A 24,384-nucleotide genomic window follows, 5' to 3' on the forward strand; every position below is an offset into this window, starting at 1 on the left:
TCTTTTTTTACGCGCGACAATCTTCTCTACCTCGGCTGCGCGTCTCGCGCGACAAGAACACCGCGCACGGTATCCTTGTTTCGGCGTAATTAGAGTAATTGACGTCGGCCGGTTGATCCGTCAAAATAAAATGGGTGTAGGTATCAAAAGGTCTTTCTGTCTGGTCCGTTATCTTTCGAATTGGTAGGGCCCTATAGAGACGTAGCGTATCTAGGAAGTTAGGGATTTGGTTTATGCGAGATTCTTTCGAAACACGAACGGAAGCTAAGTAAAATTTCTGTATATTTCGGTAAGAGAGACCGAAACGAATACTCGCGAATATTTTAAAGCGGCCGACGGAATCGATCGAGACACGGTACACTCTCTATACACGTACACGTGCATATAGATATTTTCGAATGGACGGAATGGTCGGAAATAGGAAATAACGCGTATTTTCGAAGGTCGAAAGAAAGCTCGCGTGCATCCGTTGACGAGCGGTATCTTTACACACGTATTTATAACGCGCCAGCCCCGAGACGAGTGGTAGCTTCGATCAAGTAGATAATCGGTCAGCAGAATCCGAAGGATGTACTAATTTTCGAAGCAACTTTTAGACGAAATGTTTGTTTAAAGGGATACACACGTTGATAGTGTCGATAGCGAGTTAACCTTTGCGCGATATATACGTAGAGGCACGCCTTGAGAAGCGAGAAATTCGTTTCTGCATACGCGATAAAAGATCGTTCCTATCCTAGTAGTTGGTTGCTGGTATGTACGTATATAGTGTATGTATAAAATTCAGCGCTTTATCCTTTAGCTTGCACGCCACGCGATACGACCACGTGGAATCATAAATATTTATCCTTCAGGTAAGTATAAATTCCGCATGCCGACCACACACCTACACCTACTTATGTATATATGTACATGCATACAAGTATTTATTTCCTACAAATTCGCCACGCGACGACGATCGAACGAGTTTCGTGATAATTGCTTATTAATTCGACTGCTCTCGTTGATACGCTACCGATTCGAATAGAAATTAGGATATCTATAGAAAGGTATTAATCTTCCAAGTATGCCAACGCGTTCGTATCAGTTTCGACGGTGTTGCCGACGTTCTCGCAGCGATTTCATAAAAATTTGACGAATTATCCGAATAACGTATTCGAAATGAATCTAACAACGTTACGGAGAGTTTCCCTGGTTCAATGACCAGGTAACGATATCGTCCATGTACGGCGAATAACGAGTAGCAGATTGAGAATTCGGGATTATTTGGGTCACGGATATGTTATTTAACGTAAGCACCGCTTACGATCGTACGAGAAGTATATGTACACGTGCCGACGAATATTGCTGGAAAAGCGGCTTCGGGTCGATGGAAACGCGGTGCGAGCGAATGGTTGGCAGGCGTGTCCCTCCTACTAACGAAAACTAGTAATCCGGCAATAAATAGGAAATATTGCATAACCATTTCGACAAAACCGTCGGTTAACGTTCTCGATAGACGCACAAGGTGTACGCGAAATGACCGGTTGCCGGTTAGAGCCAGACCTCCGCAGATACGTGGAAACCTTTCGATCTCGAAAGCGGCAGATCGAATATTTCGAATAACGGTTAAATAGCCTTTACCGAAACGCGAAAAGATGGCTTAGAATCCCCAACGTATCAATTGGACGTTCGAAGCGCGCTTTTCCGGATGGAAATAAGATGGTTCGTAGTTGCTTCGGACACCGTACCCGAATGAAAGTCGACGCCGTCGTACTCCGCGTCGAAAACGCGTGATTATTTCGAAGAATTGCGATCCTTACAGGTAGTCGACTCGATCGAACTTTCTAGCTTTCCTCGTACGGAGGAAAAAGCGTAAAGATAATCTATGTCGAGGAAAAAGAAGATGGGCGTTTGTCGGTTTTTGGAAAGGCCGCGAACGTAGCCACCGCAGGATGGTTGGCAGCGCAGCGTCGTCCCGACGCGGGGCGACGCGACGTTGGCTCGACAGAGCGGCGCCGACTACGCGGACGAAACGACTCCGATTCGAACGACGGACGAAGACGAAAAATACGGCAACCCAGCGAGGGATGGCTGGCAAAGAGCGAGAAGGAGAAAGCATCGTGGAAAAACGAGGATAACACCACGGAAATTTCATCGACCGTCTTCGTTAAAATGACTAAAATGCATCGGGAAACTCGACATTTTTTTTCTTACTCGTTCGTTTATCCGATTCTAACGTTTTCGACGATTCCGCTCCTCGCTCGTTTTATTCCGTATAACTAACCAAGCCGATATTTCGATACGTTGTACGGGGATACGACTGGCGACGTATCGACGATCCAGCGACATAATGCAACGGACCAACGAATACCGATATACCGCGACGATCAGGAATAGCCGTGAACCGCGACAAAACTTGCTAATTACGGCAACGGTCTCGTCGCATTAATCACGTGTCGAAGGGGCATTCTACCATTCTACATATAGTCGCGTACTAGCGATTTCGTAACGTTCGCGCGAATCGTTTTTCCACGCTGCGACGTAAGAAGAGGCACGATCGAACGTATACACTTATTACCTTTGGGAAAAGTTCTCCAAGAGACGTTAGATGCGGGGGAAACACTGGGTGTTGTCGCCAAAGGGGAACCGAGTACATCGAAAGAGAGAGAGAGAGAGAGACCGAGCGAAGAACAGAAAAGGAGAGACGAGTAACGAAACTGGCATCGCTCCACAGAGACGAGGATAACGAAGGAAGACGGGCTGGCGATCGACGCGGGAAGAGAAGGAAAGAATCGAGGAAGGTAGACCGCGTCCGCGAAAGATGAAAGGAAGAGACTGATCAAAAGAGGGTGTTTCTCCACGAACAGAGACGGGAACGTGCTCGAATCGGGCGAACAGAGAGGCGAATAGAAGGTGCGAAAGAGAGAGGGAGAGTGAAACGACAAAAATTATGAATGGGGGATCAGAGAATAAAGATCTGGAAGGTGAAAAAAAGAACGCGACGAAAGAGAATAAGAAAAATGAGAAGAAATTCGGCAAGGAAGTTATAAAAGCATAGTAAGAATCAGTTTTTAGGCGAATCGAAGATAGAAAAGGGAGAGTATAAAGAACGTAGAAACAGAAGAAGAATAGAAAAGAGGGAAAAAGTATGCGGCAAGAAGGGCAACGTTAAAGAGAAAAAGAAGGATAGCGAGGGGGTTAGGCGAAACGGAGAAACAGAGAGAGAGAGAAAGAGAGACCGCTGTGATCGGTCGCGCAAGGGGGGAGAAAAAAAAAAAATTGGAAAAATCATGAAAAAGAAAGGAACAATAAGAAGGCAATGTCGGAGCAGAAGATAAGAAAGGCGAGAAAAAGAATCGAGGAAGAAAGGCGATGTAAAACAGAGAGAGAGAGGGAGAAAGAGAGGATGCGTCTTTGGGAGAGAAAGAGAGAGAGAGGAAAAGCAGGGAGTAACGTTGCGGACTATCGACCCGATCCGGCGAAGCGCCTGCGCTCTGGCAACCCCTTCTACAGCCGAGCCGTCTTGCCGGCGACGCGGCGCTCCACCGTTCTGCCGCTCGAAGGCTCTACGCAACGTCGCGTCGCGTCGGGGACCAGTGCCTCTCACGATTCCGTTCTCGCTTTGCCCTCCGTCTCGTCGTTCCGTTCGTACAACGCGTCCGAGTGTTACGCTTCGTTTATCCCTCGATACACGTACACACGCCTATACATATATTTCTTTCCCTTTCTTATTTTCTCTCTTTCGCTCTCTCTCTCTCTTTCTCTACATATATGTATATGTATACATATATATCTATCTCCCTCTTCCAATATATGTATATATATATATATATATATATATATATATATATATACATCCCTCTCTCGATAGGCCAACTCGCATCGCGGTGTCCGGCTCTTCAACCGATTTGCACGTCGTTGCTACTCGGAGGACACGGGAAGCTCGCGTCACGGGAAGAGAGAGAGAGAGAGAGAGAGAGTAACAGAGCCTATACACGCTCGTACCCGTACGTACGTATTTACGTTGACTACGTGTTCGATTAATTAGGTGCGTTTACGCGCGTCGCGTGTGTCGGCAAGCAAAAAGACCTTCGACGTGCTGATCTACGGTGTACGGAAGACGGACACGGGAGCACGCACGCAGACACGCGCGTCCGACAATTAGCTTCCGGATGCGGTGAATCTGAACCGGCGAACGAAGGACGCCGGAGGGGAACGGCAGCGGCTCTCCGGTTTACCGATCCACGAACACACGGTTTTTATCCGGTCAGAGAGAAAGAGAGACGCGGACAGTGATCGGTGACAATTTGTCCGGAGAAGAGGATACGAGACCCGCGAGTTGATCGCCGGGGAAGGAAGCGGAAAATCCTGACGACGGAGACGATGGAGTGGTAGGCCACGAACACGGCCCGCCCCTTTACTCGCTTCCCGGCTCTCTTCTCTCGCTTTGCTCCTGCTACTTCCCCATTTCCTATTCCCTTCCGTTCGGACTCGTTCGCTCTTAATTCGAGACTTTGTCCTCCTATCGTCCGTTTGCGAAATTTTTTCGACAATTTGCGCTCGCAGGTTTCCGCGAACCGCACGATCCGAAAACCCCGTAAGTCTACGGGGCTCGGGATAATCTCCTTTCTATCCTATGTATCGGAAGACGAACCCCGCCAGTAGTATCGTCGAGTGTCAGGATAATGCTATCTTCTATCGAATTATTATCGGTAACTAGTTGTTTCGTTGCGATTCGCGTAATCGAGTGTTCGATAGGACTCGTAACTTGTTCGAGAAGGAACGTCTTGCGGCAGTGGCCGATCAGCCGGAACACGAGTTGGTCTGGAAAGCGTGATCGAACGACTAGAACGGAGCATCCATCCTGACGCGATCTCGAGTACACGGTATTGGTGCAAGGCTGGTGCAAAGCTGGTGCAAAGCTGATGCAAAGGGTACCTGTAACGTTGCGTCTTTCGATGCATCCACCTTTCTTCGGCCGTGCGTCGCTCTCTTTCTCTCTTTCCGTTTGCACGCGCGCTTGCCCACCTGCCCGATTCTCGTGTCGTACACATCCAAACGTAGAAACGCGTACACGCAGAGGGAGTAGCAGCCGATCACCGTTCGCGACTACCGCCGCTTCGACGGAGCAAGAAAGACGGAAAAGCGCCAGGAGATAAGGCGAAGGTGGAGGAGAAGATAGAAGGCGGTAGAGGAGTGGTGGAGGTGGTGGCGAAGGAGGAGAAAGAGGAGTCGAGCCGAGCGTAAGCCGCATCGTCGACGCCGAGGGGCCACGTCCTCGGGAGGAAATCAAACCTGGCCTGACGAGCGTGCCCGTCGTTCATCGCCCGTCGCCCGTCGCCCGTCGCCCGTTGCCCATCGCCCATCGCCCGCCGTCCGTCGTCCGAACGGCCCCGTTGCTACCGCAGCGGCTGTGTGTCACTACTGTTCCACTGCCTTACACACTGCGGCCTCATGATTGGTTCATTCTGGAACCTCTGTCGTGCGTGCCCTTCAATGCCGATTGACAAGGTGAGACAGAAATTCCTCCGAAGATCATTGCCGGCTTCTTTTCTTCTTCGCTTTCCGTCTTTTCGATCGAGTTTTCTTGCCGATTATACCCGGCTTTACCTCGCTTTTCCTGCCTTATTAAGCGAACATTAACACGCGGCCTTCTTAAACCGAAGCCAATCTCGCAGCAGGGAGGGGAGTACCTGCTTTCAGGATAGTACGCGGACGAATCGGTTAGTATCGAGGAACGATGCGAGTAACGCGTGGCGATTTAGTTTCCGTAATGACCGTAACCACCTTCGTAGCTGATCCTCGGTATCGATCGATCAGTTAAACGGATCATTGTCTCTGTTTTGTCGGACTGTAGCTAGACAGGTTTATACGGGTATTCCATCCGCGAACATTTCTACTACCGACACGATCATGGGCTCGATAGGAGAAAGTATACTTCCGTCCTCTTCCGTACGAATATTTCGTTTCGCGTACGGTACCGTTCGTACAATTTTCTACCGGTTAGGTTAAGTTGCATTGCAGAGCAAAGAGATAAATAATGACGGCTTACGAGACCGGTTTCACCAACGAGTTCCAATAACCGATCGACGAGTGCGTCGAAGGATCCAAGTTACTCGGGAATCAGGTGCCGGTGTCAGGAGCCACTCGAGTCGAACAGCAGAAATAAATCGTAGCTTCGTCGATCGAAGCTAGAAAGCGAGTTTTCTATTCTCGCCTATACGTCTATGCCTATACGTATACTCGTGTGTACTCGTGTAGTTTATCTCGGCGCTGATATTATCTCCACGCCGGGTATCGGAATCTCTAAGTACGACAACGATTTAGCCGAGGGGGATTTGCGGCTTTATTGGATGAGAGGGGAAAGTTTGGCTAGCACTCAAACTTCGTGATCCATTGTCTTTCTAATCGAGATACGGCCCAAAGCTCGACGGCTTACTTTTTCCCGAGCCGACCGAAGCTTTCTACGTCGAAGGAGACATTTCGAAAAGAAAAGAAAGATTTTCGAGTCAGCCGTTCGTTATTGTTTATCGCGTTAAACGTTAATCGAGTTTGTTGCAATACACAGTTCGTATCGTTCGGACGTTGGAAATTATTCAAGGTTGATCCTACGCTTTGTTCTCGAGCGAAAAACATCTGAAAAGCCCTTTGATATTCTTTATTTAGACGATCCATTAAGGCTTTTCTATACGTAACTTTTGTTCGACTCACGTTCCTGGAAAGCTTTATAGCTTCATCGATCGTTGCCTCGAAAGCTGACTTCCCTTTATACGTTTGTGCTTCGGCAACACGTGTTTTCGTTACGATACTATATTTTAAAATTACTAAACGTATTCGAAATACGCGCGACATTTATTTTTGCCGAAATACCTTTTTTTTCGGCGAAACTCTTCGAAAATGCTCGTTTCCTTTATTAACGCGTCGAACGCCGAGGCAAAGCGTCGTTTGCTCGGTTTTCGAAAATTCGGAATATCGAGCGGTTGCGAATCGCGAATAGATGTCCGATAAGTAATACGGTATTAGGGATTATCGGTTCTTGCTCCTGCGTCCAAGGAGCCAATCATCCGCGTGCACATTGTTACGAGAGCACAATGCGAACTTGGACATTGATCGACAGGGGCATCGCGGCACGGAAATTATTTCGCGAATCTATTTTGCTCGGCGATCCGAGAATTCGTGGAATCGACTGGAAACACGTTTACCGCTGCTCATACGTATTTTCAAGCTAATATCGGCAAACGTAGTAATTACGCCGGTGCGCTATCAACGTATGCTTAACGTGTCTAGTATAGTCTAGCATAGCTAGCGTAACCGGTCTTCCTATTATTAATACGCTTATCCTAGTTCTTCTTCGCATGGTTACCTGCCTGTACTATTCGTTGCCTGCTACACGTATTCTATCTACATATTATAGTACCTAGCTATATTTAATATCCTTACTGTAACTAGTATACCTAGTATGCTTAATATTTCCCTGTCGTATCCAATTCGTGCAAACCGTACGTTCGCACCTTTCAGCTACCTTTGCGCGTTGCATTTCTACGCGCGATCTAGAGTAGAGGACTATAATAGTTCTCTGGTTCTCGATAATATGTGTACGTATGTATATCGATGAATCGAGCGTAGAAAAGAAGGAGAGCGGAAGGAGAAAGTTATTAGAGACACGCGGTAATACATGGCTGTTTGAATTTTTCCGAAAAGGCTCTTGTACGATCCCGTGGATTTCTTTGATCGTTCCCCAGCCGAATGAAATTACGATGCTCGACCTTCGCGGCACTTGGATTAATTCAGCCGAGAGGGTAAAACGGGAATCGGCTGTTCGCAGTGCGGTTTACTTCAAGCTACGGCTCATAAATCCTCGCCCTGGAGAATTGGCATGTTTCCGGTGGTAGGTTCGTGTCTCTATTCTTTCGCCCCATCCCTCTGTCTTTTAAACTTTTCCAACAAACTTTTTTAACGCGTTTATAGAAATATTGTACCGATTACGTTTCGTTAGACGATACGTACGCGAACGACAAAGTTTCCTTGAAAAAGTATCGGACAATCGAATGCACCTTCCGTTAAAACGTTCTGTATACTTTCGTTGACGGTAAATTGCAAATTAATTGGTCCATCGAAGAATCAAAGAATTCGGTCGACTTAAAGAAAATTTCAGCTCGAAAGCGATACGCGACATCGTTGTATTACGAAATCGTATTGTTGGTTCCCTTAGTCCGCTTTAGATGTATATTTTTCGAACAGTATCGACGAAACGAGATTTAAATCGATTCGCGCGTCCTTACCACGAGCGATGCCATCGTCCTTAAACGGCGGGTACAATGGGATGGAACGCGAAAAGTGTGAGGCGTCGGCTTTCATCTTTCACCGAGTGTACGTAAAATACAATCGAGCCAAGTAGAGTGGCCGGACGTCACGAAACGTGGAAGGAGAAACACCGGCACTGCGCCACTCTGCTACCTTCCTTCGCGTTCTTCCTTCTCTCTTCACTATCACATGCACGGTCCTTCGCTCGTACGTACGTTGACTTTTACTACTTGTACGCTGCAATGCGCAACAATGGCTAAATTAGACAACCGTTCACCCAACTACCCTTTCGACTTGTTTCGAAAAGGGTAATAAGCCTCGTTCGCATCGGGGGAACTCGGAACGATATTAGGGAAGAATGTGCCAGTGCAGGAGGGTGTACGGCCTACGGGGATAAACCCTACTTTCCACTGTTTTCCAAACAAATCGTCGCTTTAAAACGGCACGCGTTTCTCTCCTCCTCACTTTCCGATCGCTTCCCCTTCCTTGCCAAGCGGACAATATAATTATCCAGAAAACTGATCGGCATAATACGAGTTACAACCAACAACGCCTATAGTGGTCTAACGCGCGCTAAAGTGCGATTATCTCTGTACCGTTCGAAAAATCCGTAGTAGACTAGGAGTATGACTAGGAGCTCTCTGTAATTAGATTCGCGATTAATAATAGCTCTGGACTAGGCTAATATTTCGATATGCAACGGCTGATAGAAATCGGGCTTCGGCTTCGAAAATCGCACGTAATCGTGGAACTAGGTCTCGCGTGAACGTGTTTCATTACCTTTCGTAGGGTAAAATTAACCCGACAAATAATTCCAGCCTGTCGTTTCGTATCCCGAATAAAAAAGCGTTTTTAGAGATCAATTGACACGAACGTCGGTGGAATTCGTTTGGAATTTCGTTCGAGGAAGCGATTCGGTGGATATTCCTTGGAATCGAAGATACGAAACCTAACGGAATTCGAGGTTACAGCGTTAGACGAGGAACAGGCGAAAGAGGGAAAACGAGTAAAATTGGTGGTATTAGGTAATTAGAGGCGAGGAGGTGCATCGATCGAGGGGGGTCGTGCAATCGATTCGAAGAAGGGAACGTTGCACTGGACTTATTCGACTTTGACGCGCGGTATATTTCGTCGTCTGCATGCAGCTGGCACGAAAGAGTGCAGTTGCAGGTAGTAGGAGAACCGGCACTGCGCCACCCGTTTCTCCTTCGTCGATATTCCCCGTTGTGTAGAGCGGTACGTTGACTCCTACTACTCGGCCATATGCCCCTCAGCCGAGTCGAGCTGAACGTCCTTTACAACGCGCAATCGTGTTGATAACCCGCCGTATAGCGGCTAGAGCAGACTCGCAGCAGACCATCGTCATCGTTACGTCACTCTCCCTCTGTTACTTGCAATTTCGCTCGTTGCAACACGCTTCTTTCGTTCCTTTTCTTCTCCTCGAAACGAGTTTCTTACGAGTCCGCGAACCATAAACTATTCCTATCCGCGGGGGTTTTCTCTGCTGGGAGATGCGGCACGTTGCATAACCCGCACGGTTCTGCCACGTCAGCTATTGGCTGGCCAAACGCGATTCTTCTCGATCTTGTCGCTTTCTTTCTCTTTCTCTTTCTCTTTCTCTTTCTCTTTCTCTTTCTCGTAACAAGTTGTTGGCACGGAACGCTCTGTTTCTGATCTTGGCTACCTCTAGGTATTACGCGCGTTATCCAACTAACGGACAGGAAAGAGAAATTTCACTTTTCTCGCTAATACCAATTCGGTATACGTGCATCAATCGTATGCACTAATCGAGATATTTCTCGAGAGCAAAAAGAAGAGAAGCGGTCGCGCACTGAACAGTGCAGAGTGCCTCGTAAATCCTCCGATTCCGGTTCGTTTCAACGCCAGCAACGGCAACATATGTAGTTACCTTAATAATCGTAACAACGAAACGGCTGTTCTAGCCTCGCGTTACCCCAATTACGGTCGTGTTTTCCTCCTGTCACTACCGAGAGCCTTTTCAACTTATTCATATGGAGCCACCCAAAGTCCTCGACCTGGCAACTCGACTCTTCGATATATCGCGAAGCATGATCTACGATTTAGGAAACGAGCACGATATCGAAATATAACGTAAAAGAAAGAACCTTTTCGATCGACGCGTTTATCGGCGTATGCTCGAAATAGTAGGATTCAAGGTCGATTTTATGCGTACACCATTCCGTAGAGCCAGCACGTGAACCGACACGGGCTTCGATCGCTTCCAGAGCTCGCCGCACGGATGAACGTAATCGCATTAAGCGAGAAATTTCATAAATTTTCTTTTCATCCTCGAAATAGCAACGTACACGCGGACACATCGAAGGAACAACTACACCGTGAAATATTTCCAACGTCGTATAGCGGCGTTCATTGTACCAATTAAAACAATGCTGCAAGGTTTCGATAGATAGACGGACGGGTCGATGCTTGGGGCTTCCATAATCCATTTGCAAAAGCTTTAGGCTCATATGTCTTTCGCGCTACGAATAATTATTCTAATTCGGGCCACGACGCTATCAATCGGACTGCTGCTCTTCATTCTTATTATTCCGAAAACAGAATTATTTCGAGAAAATCTCCTCGACGATAGTTCGATTTATTCGATTTATTCGTACGGTGATCGCGTTAGAGTCGAGACGAGAAAGAAGAAACTCCTCGGGAATATTAATCGATCAGGAATATTAGCCCTTCGGCTAATTTTACGATTTCGTATTGTTCGAAACGAGAAGCGGGTAGATGTGTACGGTGGCGTAGATAGAATTTGTTTGTTCGGAATTTACTCGAAGAGGGAAAGACGGAAGAGCAGCGATCAAAAATGGATCGATCCGTTTAAAAATACAGCGCGCCTCGTGCCACGAACTCTCGTATTCTATGCCCGTCTATCGATTCTTCGTACGTTCATTTATTAAGAGCGATGTAGGGCACAGTTAACCTTTTCATACGTCGCCGCGCCCCTACGACGCGAACCTTCGATATTTTCGATTCGAGCGTCGATTCGACGCGCCGCAACGCCCTTCGGATCAATTTCCTCTATCATAGACAATTCTACGTACGTACATATATACATACATGTATAAGTCGCGACCAGACTACGAGGGGCCAACAAAAATCATGAAACGAGATTACGACGGACGAACAGGGCACGCGTAAATTTCAACAGAGTAACGTCGTTAATTATTCCACTTAACGAGGCAGCGAGTTAATTGATAATTACCGAACGGGACCGAAGAAAACTGCTAGGTCGACGGATATCGCGTGCACAATTAATCGAGACTCGAGCACAAACGAGTCCTATAATTGAACGCGAAGCCAGCCCCAGGAGTTGCCAGGAATTCCCGGACTCGAATTCTTGCCTGTACCTCTTGTCGATCGTTGCTTTTTCCCTGGTTCATTTAACCACTACCCGTAGTTCATCGCGAATAAACTAGCTTAAGCGAATAGCGAATTCAGGAAAACAGAAAGGCACTCGTTGCCTTTAGAGATTCTCCTTAAAGCAATAAGAGACTCGGCGAGTCGGATGCGCGTGTCAAAGTTCGTTCAGCGTGTCCGCTTTCTCGTCGCTTCCGTGCTCGTTTCGTTTCCGGCCGAGTTGCCTTTGTCCCTCCTTAGAGTTCGCTCGTCTAAAATACGAATTAACGAACGCGTATCTCGTAACCGCGATAGAACGTTTAATAATTTTCAGTTCGTAATCGGCTGTTGGACAAACTCGACGACTGGACAGCTCGCAATCCGGATAATTGGAAGAACAGGTCCGTCGATTTCACGCCGACTGAACCCTCTTCCAAACGTCGCGTCGTTTCGAATTCACTGAACCGACTTCTCTCGACTCCGATGTTATTGTTTAAACGACGAGTATCTATCGATCGATCGAACGAACGAACAAACGGTGACGGTGAGAGATAGAAAGCCGGGCCGAATATAGATTCGCAAAGTTTCCGCGATCGTGCTACGTGCCGGCATTGTGGATTCATTAACGGAGCCGGCCATGAATGGAACTTTGTTCCCGACGAATCGTTCACGAGCCGATCGAGCACGAAATACGAAACGTTTTCTCGCCAATCGTGAAAATTGTACCGTCGATCAACCTACCGTGGAAATATCTCTTAGATTGCCAGTTAATCGATAAATGTTCTTTTTAACGGAAAGAGGAAATTTTGGAAAAGATAGCTTTTTAATATCGGACGCTTTTCGGTTGCGTGGCAAGGGGAAATAGGTCAGAAATTGATGCGGGTAAGATCGAAAGCGATCGAGTCGAGATTAATCCCGATCTCGAAAGCCGCACGGTTCATCGAACGTTCTCGTTTCGTCTAGAGTCTAGAGTCACGCGGTATTTCCGAATCTCCGTGGAACTCGTTCGCTTCGGCGATACGTCATTTTTTTCTCGTAACTTCCTCGTCGAATTGCGCGAAAAATCCTGCGGTAATAGCGTATAGAGAAGTTTCGAGGTTACGTAATCGTCGAAAGATCGCCCTTCGCGTAGCGTACGTTCGTTTCACGTAGCTGGCTTTCACGGTCAAATCGCCTACTACATTTACTACGTATTTTATTTACCTTCTCGAACGAGTTTTCTCGCCTAATTTATTAGAACTTTCGTAACACCCTGTATAGAGTACTCTTTCTCTCTCCGAAGGAGAAATAAACGCACGCACGTATTGGAGCGAAAAAGATCGTTTTAACTGGACTGTGAACCGGCTTGGCTTGACACGGCGTTGCCTCCTCCGTATTCCCGGACACACAACGATTCTATCTGGGTTAAGTAACTAAATCGATCAACTTTGAGAAAACAGGACGAATCTGTCGAGCTTTTCCTTCGATTTATTTATCTAACGATAATTGTAACCCTCGTTAGAAACGAAAAAGCAACCGCTGTCCGTCCAACTAGCACCGATTCTTCTTTTCCGAATGGTAGGTTGGCGCGTTTAAATAGGAAAGCTCGTACCATTAACGGAGATAATACAGCTATTTATTAGCGCAACGTGGTCCCGTTTTATCGACACCTTTACACCGAGCCGTAGAAACTTTTCGTTTTGTCTCGGCTACGTTTATTCGTCGAAGACATCGATCGACGTGTCCGTTGTAGCTCGTGACAAAAAAGACTACATGAAAAAACGTATCGGTCTAGTGTGTCCTCGATAGAACGACGTACATATGTCACGATTGCGCTCGTTCGCTAAAGGTGCTGCTCGACGAATCGAATCGTAACGAATGGATTAAGCGAAACAGAGTCGAAAAGTTGCAGAAATTTCTACCCGAACCGAATTCTACCTCTTTTCTTTCGACGATATCGCGACCAGATATAAAGAAATTTATTCGACAACAGTTTTATCGCTTTAAGATAAATAAATATCATGCCTGTTCGCGATCTATTCGCCTACGAACTATCATGTTTCGCACGAGTTTCGCTTATCTCTGTTTATTTATTAACGATGCTTCTACTTGTGTGTTTATTAGATTTTATTGCTCGATCTTTGATACGATTTTTAACATTCGACGACAAGTTATTCGACCTATTATATTAACTCGTTACGTTGATTGTGTATTGTAGCAGCTCCATTCAGAGTATAGGAGCACGTACACATGGCACGAATACACCGGTCCACACCAGGAGCACACGGTCGTTCGTCGAGCGCCTCAGCCACCGCCGACGTCCAGTAAGTTTATACTTTATATTACTATCTAATGATTTTTCGTATACACACACACATACACACGCACAAACAAACAAACAAACACACACACACACACACATACATACATACATATATATATATATATTTCCTCGTGACATAGCGAAGTCAATCTGTTGATCAGTACGATAGTTTTTTCTAGCTATATCGTCGCATAGTTGACTCGGTTTGGCGTTTGAGCAATTAGTTTCGTTCTCTTCGTAAAGTATTAATCTCCGTAAGATAGTTTGAAAGTTTGAAAATATGAAAATTCTCGATAAATTACACGATATTTTTCGTCGATCAACGAAAAGAATTTGCTCGAATAGCCATACCACGCTGTTCAAAGGTTAATTGTTCCCATAAATTTGGTGGAATCGTGTTAGCTGCCGCGAGCGTGAAAGTTGTTAACCCTTTCGTTACCGAGGACGCGGATTTAACGTTCAATAAAAGAACGCAACGTTTGGTTAGCGTAAAGATGAAATTGAATATACGAACACGAAGGAGATTTCGAGGAAAAATTTCGTATTCGAATTGTAACGAAAGGGCTAAATCGCATATAAAAATATTGCAATTCGTGAGTTGGAAATTCGCAAATTCGCAAGAACGTTCGCAAATGCCGGTTCGGGGAAACGAATTACAGGCGTCGCGCGACACGCGTGATTCTATCTTCGAATTTACCGAATTCGATTCGATCGCGATCGAAATCGTTGAGCAATTGCCGAGATTAAAATTGTTTAAAGCCGAAGGTAAGGTTATCTTGGAAAAATGTGAATCACGCGTATCGTTGGATAGACGGCAAATAAAAAGTTCACGCTCGTATGGCACGTTCTTATTTCTCCCGAGAATTTTCTCCTTCCTTAGTACATATCTTTAAAGGCGTTTAGTGATTTTTTCTTTGATATCGTGCTACCACTCATGTATATCTCGTCTCGTTATATCGCACACGCTCTATCGTCACGTTTCACCTCCATCCCACTCGTTTAACACCGGACCATCTTTCATCCCGCGATTCGTATACGTGGCATAACTATGTATAAATCGTATCCGTTTCCACTGTTTCTAGTCCGTGGAAGAAAGTCTCCGTACATTCCTCTCTCTGATTCCAATTCGTTAGGAATTCCCTCACCGATCGTAATTCGCGACTCTGACTGTAGAACTGAACCAGAATTACCCGAACCAAAACTATTCGATATTCTTTGCTCGTTCGTTTACGACTTTTGCTTATCGAGAGAAATTTTAATCGAACGTACGGAAACTTCTTCCATCGACCGTGTATTCACACTGATCTATAACATGTACATATATAGATATCAGTCGTTCGTCCGTTCGTCCGTTCGTCCGTTCGTCCGTTCGTTCGTGTCGATGTTGTAACATTTCACCGTACTCTTCTTCTCTTTCTGTTTATCGCGTAAACGAACCAACTCGTTTCAAGTTTTCTTCGTTTTTTATTTCGCTCGACACTTTCATCGAACTGCTCGAAAGATAGTTTCGCCAACAGCAACAGTGGATTCGGAGATATTTGGAGATATTTGTCGAAAGAGGCAAACCGTGTAAAGATCTTGTTGCATCCTCGGAAATTTCTTTACAGTTGCTCGATGAACGTTTTCGCGGCTATCGTCCATTATCGTTAAACCCGGGATATCTACTCGGCCTCGTACGAAAATTATACTTTCGCCAATGGACATTGGCTGTCGATAAAAAATAATTTAATCGATCGTTTGGATCCGATCAAAAACATATTAACTCCTCGACACAAAGATCCGCGTCTTACGACACGCGCGAATTAAATCGTTTTACCAGCCATAGGACTCGCGCGATCATCGGGGAAAGTAATTAGTCAACGGATGTAGTCGGTCGGACGATGGTTATCGACTACCGATAACGAACGATCGTTCGCGAACGATTCACGTTCGAATTGGCAACGAATTTGCCCGAACGAAAAAATGGAAGAGGAAGAAACAAAAGCGATAGCGAAAATCCCGTAATTCGGGACGGGAATTTGTTGTACGGAATCGAAATTGAAACGGGTCAGCAAACCGAAGGAGAATCTAGAATGAGACGATGTAAAAGAAAGAAGGGTGAACGAATAGATTGATGGATAGATGGATAGATAGATAGATAGAGAGGGAGAGAGAGAAAGAGAGAGAGAGAGAGGGAGAAAAAGAGAGAAAGAGAGAGCGAGAGAGAGAGAGAGAGAGAGAGAGAAAGGGAAAGAAAAATAGGGTGCCAGCTGCGAATTTTGATTGCAGCGAAGCAACCGAGCGCGAAGCTACAATCGGCCAAGTCAACCGAGGATGAAAACAACGAAGGTAAGACGAACGATCGGTGCTATACATAAATATACGCAAACATTTATAGATTATTACGGTTTATTTCGCTCGTTTTCCAACAGCCTTATCCTTATCCTTCGAGGGATGTTCTTTTCTATTCGACAAACTATTTCGAAAACCGATAAACTCCTTCTCGTAATTTACCTTTTCTTTTCTTTCCTTTCTTACGTTGCGACTTTGCAAAACGATGAAATTCTTTCGCGATTGCATGGAGAACGCGAATCGGTGATCGAGAATCAACGATGGTTCGCGGCCGAACGATCGACGCTGCATGTTTCTTTGCTTGCGGTTCATCGGTTGATCGATCGATCGGTTACACTTGGATTTCACTGTCGCTATTACCGTGTTCGGCTAAAAATTCGACGCGAAAATAACTACCATTCGTTTTCGCGTTTAGAGTCGTTTCGCGTGATATTCCACTCGCGCGATCGCTTCCAGGCAAAACCTGTGTACGGTAGAAAAGTTTACGAGCTTCTTGAAAACTGCCTTCGAGGTAAGAAAAAATGAAACGACAGTGTGAACCAAGTCTAAACGTTTCAATCTTTCTCCCTCGTGCTTCCCCTAAGTATTTACGGAAAATCTCCTGTGAACTTTTTCATTCGTACCCCGTTGTTTGCGAATGCATCCATTGTGCAGGCTGTGTTTAGGTTGCAACCATTATCCTTCAACGTCTTTTCTCTTCTTCTCCTTTTTTTTCCCTTCTTTTTTCTCTTTTTCTTTCTCTTTCATATACGTACATAGACAACGCCTTGTAAATAGAAGTTTTCTACTCGACCGCATAACCGGCCGAGATATTTCTCGCGACGTAGAACGATATCGAAACACCGAAAGTAACGATCGCGAAATTAGCCGAACGACACAAAATATAAATCGATAGGATCATAACGGACGTTTTCTCGTTTCTTTTCTTCCTTTTTCGTTAACATCTTCCTTCCTCGAACAGATAATATCTGTTGCCAACACGTACTTGGCCAGGATACGTATCGTTTAACGCGTTCACTGAATTAACGACGTAATCCGCACCACCTAACGCTTATTACCAAAATTCATTATTATTATTATTATTTATTTATAAAAAAACTTGATTAAAGTAGCTTTTGATAGACAGTCAACTTGTTGAAATCACGAGCGATAATGGTGTTATCGGGTAGAGCTTGTCGAATTAAGGACAACATCTCGACTTTTATTTAAAACGTTCCATAGAGCTTCCAGAACGTTGTCGTGACTCGGTGGAAAATTGATATCGGCAGGCTTTATCTTTCATCCGTGTAGATATAGCCTAGATACAGCACGATGCGCCTCCGCATTTACTTGCACGAAAGTTTGCTTGCTCGTACACGCGACAGTCGATTCCATAATTACTCCGTAACTATCGTTACCGCGGTTCTCCGATTTTCGGATCTAAGGACATCAACGTGGTTACCAGTTACTTTCGATATCGATTACGATCCAAGTAATCTTATTAACGCGTTTATCCGTGGCTAGAAAAACGTTGCTATAGTCTCGCGTATGCGCTCGTACATGGTCGACGAACAGAGCTAATATATTTTGCTGTAAGTCGAAGAAATGTCATCTTCATACGTTCTCGTCTCGGAAGGCGATCGTCGCTCGAGACCGGAGATATGGCCAACTATCGAATTTCGCCGAGGAACGCTGCAATTACTTTTGCCGTAAAAAGAACCTCTTCTCCATCGGCGATAGACCATCCGCATTACGATTACGAGCCTTTTTCCTTTCTAGAACGATCGAACGCCTATGCACGATACGTATCTCTTTCGTTAGGATGCTTGCAGCTCGTAGATGCGCATTTCCTTGGACTTGCGGCCGATTGTAGCGATTAATCGTTGCGATTAAACCGCAACTATCGATTTCTGAACCGATCGTTTTCCTGCCTCAGCCACGGTTTCTAGAAAAAAAGAAAAGAAAAGAAAAAAAAAACTCGACGAATCGCTATCGATCGCGCGGAATTACCACGATTGATTGTCTCCGCGATCAAGCGGGATTAATTGTTCACTGTTCCCAACGTGGGCTCTCGGGCACCAGGCTAATCGCGAAAACGATTAACGATCGAGCAATTTAATCATCGACGGTGAAGATACCGCGAATATTAGATGAATTTGCGGCAGATTACCAGCACGTGATCCTGTAAACTTGCCCGACCGATTAACGAACACAGAATTTCTTCGATCGATTTCATCGTTCTAGTACACTTATTACCAAAAAAAAACAGTTAGATCCCTTCGAAACGTATCAATTACCGGTAAAAATAGAGGAACACGGCGAGGAAAAGCTTTATTCGAAATATTCGAATAAAGGGAGGGTGATTCTGTTTTTTAAAGTGCTCAACACCAAACAACGCCAATTATACTGGCAGAGAATAGAGGAAATTTTGATCGGCCGAATATGTATACCGTTAGTTGGGGAAAAAAGAGAAAAAGAAGAGTCGAGAGCGTTTCGAAAGACTAGAAGGCGACCCAGTTTTTTCGCGACGACTACCGGACTAGACTTTTTGTTCCGAAAATTACTCCGGTTTGACCTGTTTTCCACTGCCAAGATGACTAATCAATGCTCGTTACTTACGTATTGTACGTAGTATACGTATTGTAAGTAAGAAGGAGCATTCGAGTGGTTTTACATCGGGCATCGTGCGCCTTCCGAATACTAACAACTCGTTACGGAAAATCTTCTCCTCGTTATACCCGATCTTTAGTTTATTCGAAGAAAGGAACAGTTTCGACTTCGCGGAGGAACGAGCTACGCGATCTTGACCGCGCCGCACACGGTAGTTATCATTGCCTCCAGTCGATCCAGTTGTGCTCGGTTAATCGTACGATCGTCTACTCGTCTATTCGAAGCTTTGCAAATTGTAATTCGAAACACGATATTCCTGACAACGATTAGCGTCGACGTTCGTTCCGGACTGGCTACATTTTCGATCGTTTAAGCTTCGATTACCGCGCGGAAAGCAGCTCGAAACTTTAATAGAGTTCCCGGAAGAATTAATCGAGGACGCTGTTCCTATTAATTAGAAATCCTTGGACGCGAATTATCTTGTTACGTGTATTTTATTTCGTTACGTTCCCAAAGACGATCCTAAAGTTTCCAACGAAGAAAATCCGAAAGTTTCCAACATGAAAAATTAATACGAATACTCCTTTGCCTACGTCGCGACGACGCAAAATTATTATTCGCAGCTAAATAGCGGTTGAAACGAAAACGTTGCCCACGGACGTTAATTGATTCGTAACCGACGAGTCGAGTTTAGCTTGGAAATAGAGGATCGAGGAGCGAGAGAGAAGTCGAACGAGAGACAGAGCTTTATCAGTTTCGCGCCGGCTATTGATACGCGCCGGAAATCCTCTCGACAGTTTTCTGGGCTGAAACTGTGACACGGATCACCGAGAAAAGCTAGCTGACAATTATATGAAACTTTCAACGACTAATCGAAAGAAAACGATCAGGAAGTTTAATGGAAAATTTCGATCCTTTATCGTTTCTACTTCCGAACGTTCCGCGATCGAAACTCTTCGGAAGTTTGCCGAATTTCGTCGAATCGTTCGACAGTCGCGAGACTTGATCGCGCATTTTAAACCTTCGATTTAATTATACTCGGCCAGGATAGCTAGCCGAAATTACGTAAACGTAGATACAAGTATTTCGTGTAGTATTTCACGTAGATACAACTATAACAGTTTCTTATAATAGTTGTATTATACGTACTTTTTATTCTTGCGCATTTCATCTAAACGTCGAATAACTTGCACGTTGCACGTATGATCGATCGTAACGCGTTATCGATGCGACAGAGCATGCTAACGATAAGTAGGTGTACTTGGAATATACGCGAGCGCGATCGTTGACTCGTCGTTGAACGTTCGAGGAATATAGTAGATGGACCGGCTCGTAATGGCCGGTGATGCACGATCTAATAATTCGAGAAGGTAAAACGAAGCGTTCCGTTACGGTCGGTTGAACGGAAAGCCTTGATTTCCATTCAGCTACCCAATTGGAGCACAAACCCGTAATATTTGATCGAGATGCAGATCGCGAGACTCTGCTCTTTGTTACCCTTGGTCCTTTCCGAAAGGAGATTCGATTTTTCTTCGGGCGTTTATCGCTAAAACTAAGGGCCAACTTACGGTTCACGAGCGTACCTCGAATTTGCGCTTGCGCATTTCGCTAATTGTCAATTAAAATCTTTCGTTTTCGTTCGACATTTTGCCGAGCGTAAAATTAATCGTGTTTACCTTCGATTTGCTCGACCGAACACCGAAACAAGTCTATTACGTTAAGTCGTGAATGGTCTCGAAAACCAAAATCGATCTTCTACGACGCTCCAACTACCAATCTAAATTACTAATTTTCTTACGTAAACAGATATTTTTCTACTTGAATTCCACGATTGAGCACGACTCTTTTTCACCTCGTTCCGGGCTTGCGCTTTAAACGATTTAATCCACTATCGACTTTAATCGCCACGCTTTACTCTCGTTTCTACTCCACTTTCACCGCTTATTATGAACGATAAGCAAGATGGGAAGAGGTAATATCGCATTTGAAACTATCTACTTAAAAATCGCTTAATACACCCGTCTACACAGTAATAACTTTAATCCGCTTTTATTTTCGTTTATTATCGTTTCGACGAGCAACCAGCAATCGGAATAATTCGCATTCTTTCTCGAGACGCATGCGTACGTATAGACGCGCGTGCGTCTACATACATACATACATGTAGTCTATAGAAACGTACAAAGTACATTTTACATGCCACACCGTGTGCGTCTATGGGCGTCTGTGGGCGTCTGTACCGACTATGGGAAGACTATGGCGACGTTGTAATTTACGCGTTAAAATTTCAACGAAGCTTACGTAATCGAAGGAATATTTCACGCGTCGTTACACGTACTCGCGCATAAATACACTAATCCCATTGACATCGCAACGATAGAGGCGCGTGTGTAGACCGCATCGATCTTTCGCTCTCGCACCGTCCACCGACGCGACGCGACGCGACGCGACGATCCAGTCGTTCTAAAAACGAAATGATCTAGCTAAAAGAAACAACGAATTCTCGCGGACTAACCGGCGTAGCGCGACGCGATAACCGCTAACTTTTCATAGACAACTTGACCTCGTCGTTCAACTTTAGCCCGCTTAACGATACACACTCCTCGAATCCGATTTCCGTTGACCTTAATTGAACGCGAAGCATAAGCGTCGAGAACGAGAGTATGGCCGCCGTCGCCACGATTCGCAGAGACGATTTCGCAAGAAGAAACGGTTCTAGATGTTGCGGATCCGCGACGAAACGTTTCAACTTTGATAATTTTCATCGATATTTTCGATAAATACGATTGCGGTTAGGTTTGTCCGTAACCGAGATCGAATCGAAAATAACTTTCTCGCGCGTTCACTATGCATTTTTCATTAGCAATTTACTGAGAGCAGGGTGGCGCATCGAATTCTTATCGAAAGTAGAAACTTTCGAGCAAAACGACCTAAATATTAAACGATCGGTTTATTAACCGTATCGGATGAATCTCGGACCGATTTAGTTGCGCCACTCTCTACTCTCTCTATTGCCTGTCCTCTAATCCTTTCTTTATTCGATACCCTATAGAGTATAGCGGAACGTTTGCAAAAGCTACCTTTCTGCTTGCCCGCTTTCCCCCCGCATTGCCGCTTTTTCGCTTAAACAGTGTTTCGACGATGTTCGCGTTCGAGTTAAGAGACCTCTTCCAGGCGCCATGACCAGCTACGCGAAAACAGAGGGCTCTAATTGCGGTTGGTAAGAAACGTGCTTCTGCAACGTGGACATTGTCTAAAAGGCTTTCTTACGCTTCTTCCGTCGTCGCGCGCAAACGTAAACGTAAACGGTGCGCGATGTAGCAGCTTTCGCTTATTTCGTCGCTTTCCGAGAACGAAACTTGTTCTTCGCTCGTTTGTAAATTCGTTTTCTTGATCGTGCACAACAGACAAACATGCACGCGCGGACACATTCTCGACCGTTTGTCCGATTGCAGTCATTCCGGTAATCAGAAATCGACGAGAAGAAAGACGAATGAAAGTCGAATCGAGAAACGAAAGCGGACGAGAATGCGTGGCGTGGTCGTTGTCGGAAGGAGCGGCCGTCTTAACGCGGTACGATATTGCTTTCAGGACCCACTCTGGAACCACCGTTGCCCAGACGGAAGAAATGCCCGGAACTCGCGTACAAGACGCACGAGTTTATCACGGCGGCCGACGGAGGTGGCGTCGATGCCGTCGATTCGAACGTTGTAGCTGACAAAGTGCGGGTACGTGGAAACGTAGCGATATCGTTCCGACACTTTCGAACGATTTCATAAGAGGATTCGTTACAGGAAGTTACAGCGCAGTCGGGTCTACCACCTAGCCAATTGAGCAAAGCGATATCGCGGATCAGCACGGAGTATCGGTTGCAGTTTGCTTGGCCTAGACGTCCCCAACTGACTAACGGCGAGACAGTGGCACCGGGAGTTCCAGCTGCCGGAGTTCCAGCAGGTACGACAGGACCACCTAGAAAGTCTCTCAGCATGGGAGCTCTTAAGCAGGGTATCGCCCCTACAGGACCTGCCCCGGTGCACAAGAAACGACCCGGTGACGTGGATCACAAGCGCGATGGTAAACGTTCCTTCTTCGATTCCGCAGTAATTTCCAATTAATCGAGAGTACATCGTTCGTTCGAAATAATTTTCAGGGATGCAGGCGTCGGAGCTGGAGCCCCTGGTCGGAGGAACTGGAACGGACACTATCGACGGAACGGTGCCCGAGGGCGACGAGCGCGAGGAGGACATGCCCGACTTGAAAATAACTTTCAGGTCAGAGATTCCTAGTACACGCGTTAAAGCTGTCTCGAAAATACACGATGAAAGCAACGTGTTCGTGGCGCGAAAACGAATCTTCTCCCTTAGACGAAACTACGCTTTCGACGTTGTATCGATAAGATCTTTTCGAGACAAGCTGGATAAACGCGCTTAGAACCTGCAGGGAAGAACTAAAGCATCTACGACGATCCGAAAATCGGTGTGAAGTCGCGTATACCTCGAGATACGTACGCTCGTATAGCCTACAGCCGCGATTGATTCTTTCAGGGGTAAAAAGTCAGGTAGAACCGTAAGGATATCGGATGATAAAGTGCCGAGCAAACCACAGGAGAAACCGTTTCCTACCGCAGACGTCATCGAACTTAGGCGACTCGCTGACGAGTACAAGGTAATTCGACATAATCGGGTAGAGACGTTCTTTATCGTTCGACACTCGACACTCGCTCGACGGATCTTCTCGACTACGATTATCGTCCCTAGTACGCGTTTTAACGAACGTTCTCTGCTTTCCGATCGATTCGATTTGCACGCTTTCGTAGACCGGCGAAGCACCGCCGGTTTAAACGGCTGCTTGTTGAAATTTTCGCGAAATCGAAGGCGAAAGTAATCCGAGCACGAACGAACACGCGCGTGCATGCATGCATCTTTTTCCGGTCGTGACGTTCAGCCACGAGATTCGTGTCTTCCAAAGCATGTGTCCCAGTGTGTTAGATCGAGTTTTAGCTTAGCGTGTGTGTGGGAATGATAGTAACAGAATGAAAGATCCGTTCTGATTTGCATTAGCATCGCGACTGGGGTTGCGGTCTGGCAGCCGAGGACGAAGCTTCGCTGTGGAAACGAGTCTCCAGTAACCATGCCCTCAACGCGCTATCTCTTGCCAGGCCAGTACACAAATCCATTGACCGTCTCGCTCGATCGCCGAATGTCGACGTAAACGGGCACGCGACAGATTTCAATATCTTTTCGAGCTTTCTCAAATATTCTGGATCGCTCTGATCCAGAGTAGACGTACGTACGTCGCGCGGCGTCTGACTAGTCACCTTCTTGTTCCACTTGCAACGAGAACATTACGAGCACGGATGCACATTTTCTAAAGAGATCTTTACAAACACGTACCATTTCTGCACACATGGTCGACAAGTTGTTCGCGTGTGCGGCTCGCGAACTTTGTCAAAGCTTCAATTCGAAGGTGAAAAGAGCGAAGCGCATTTTCTACGGCGGACGAATTGTTCG

General features: G+C 45.8%; 1 protein-coding gene across 10 annotated transcripts in view; it reads left to right on the top strand.

Moving 5' to 3' along the window:
- Positions 1–24,384, top strand: part of LOC100881294 (uncharacterized) — a 37,205-nt gene that overhangs the window by 4,151 nt on the left and 8,670 nt on the right. For 2 of the 10 annotated variants that reach the window (XM_076535469.1, XM_076535470.1), the window contains exons 2-6: positions 13,850–13,955; positions 16,223–16,282; positions 22,466–22,602; positions 22,669–22,948; positions 23,025–23,145. In XM_076535469.1, the coding sequence (XP_076391584.1) occupies positions 13,850–13,955; positions 16,223–16,282; positions 22,466–22,602; positions 22,669–22,948; positions 23,025–23,145 (704 nt within the window). Of the gene's footprint in view, positions 1–1,928; positions 3,673–4,027; positions 4,371–5,059; positions 5,491–13,849; positions 13,956–16,222; positions 16,283–22,465; positions 22,603–22,668; positions 22,949–23,024; positions 23,146–23,418; positions 23,540–23,934; positions 24,033–24,384 lie in introns of those variants that run through there. The other 8 variants (XM_076535464.1, XM_076535466.1, XM_076535465.1 and 5 more) reach the window with 8 other exon arrangements.

Source organism: Megachile rotundata, chromosome 9 (assembly GCF_050947335.1).
Source record: "Megachile rotundata isolate GNS110a chromosome 9, iyMegRotu1, whole genome shotgun sequence".
NCBI classification, from domain to species: Eukaryota; Metazoa; Arthropoda; class Insecta; order Hymenoptera; family Megachilidae; genus Megachile; species Megachile rotundata.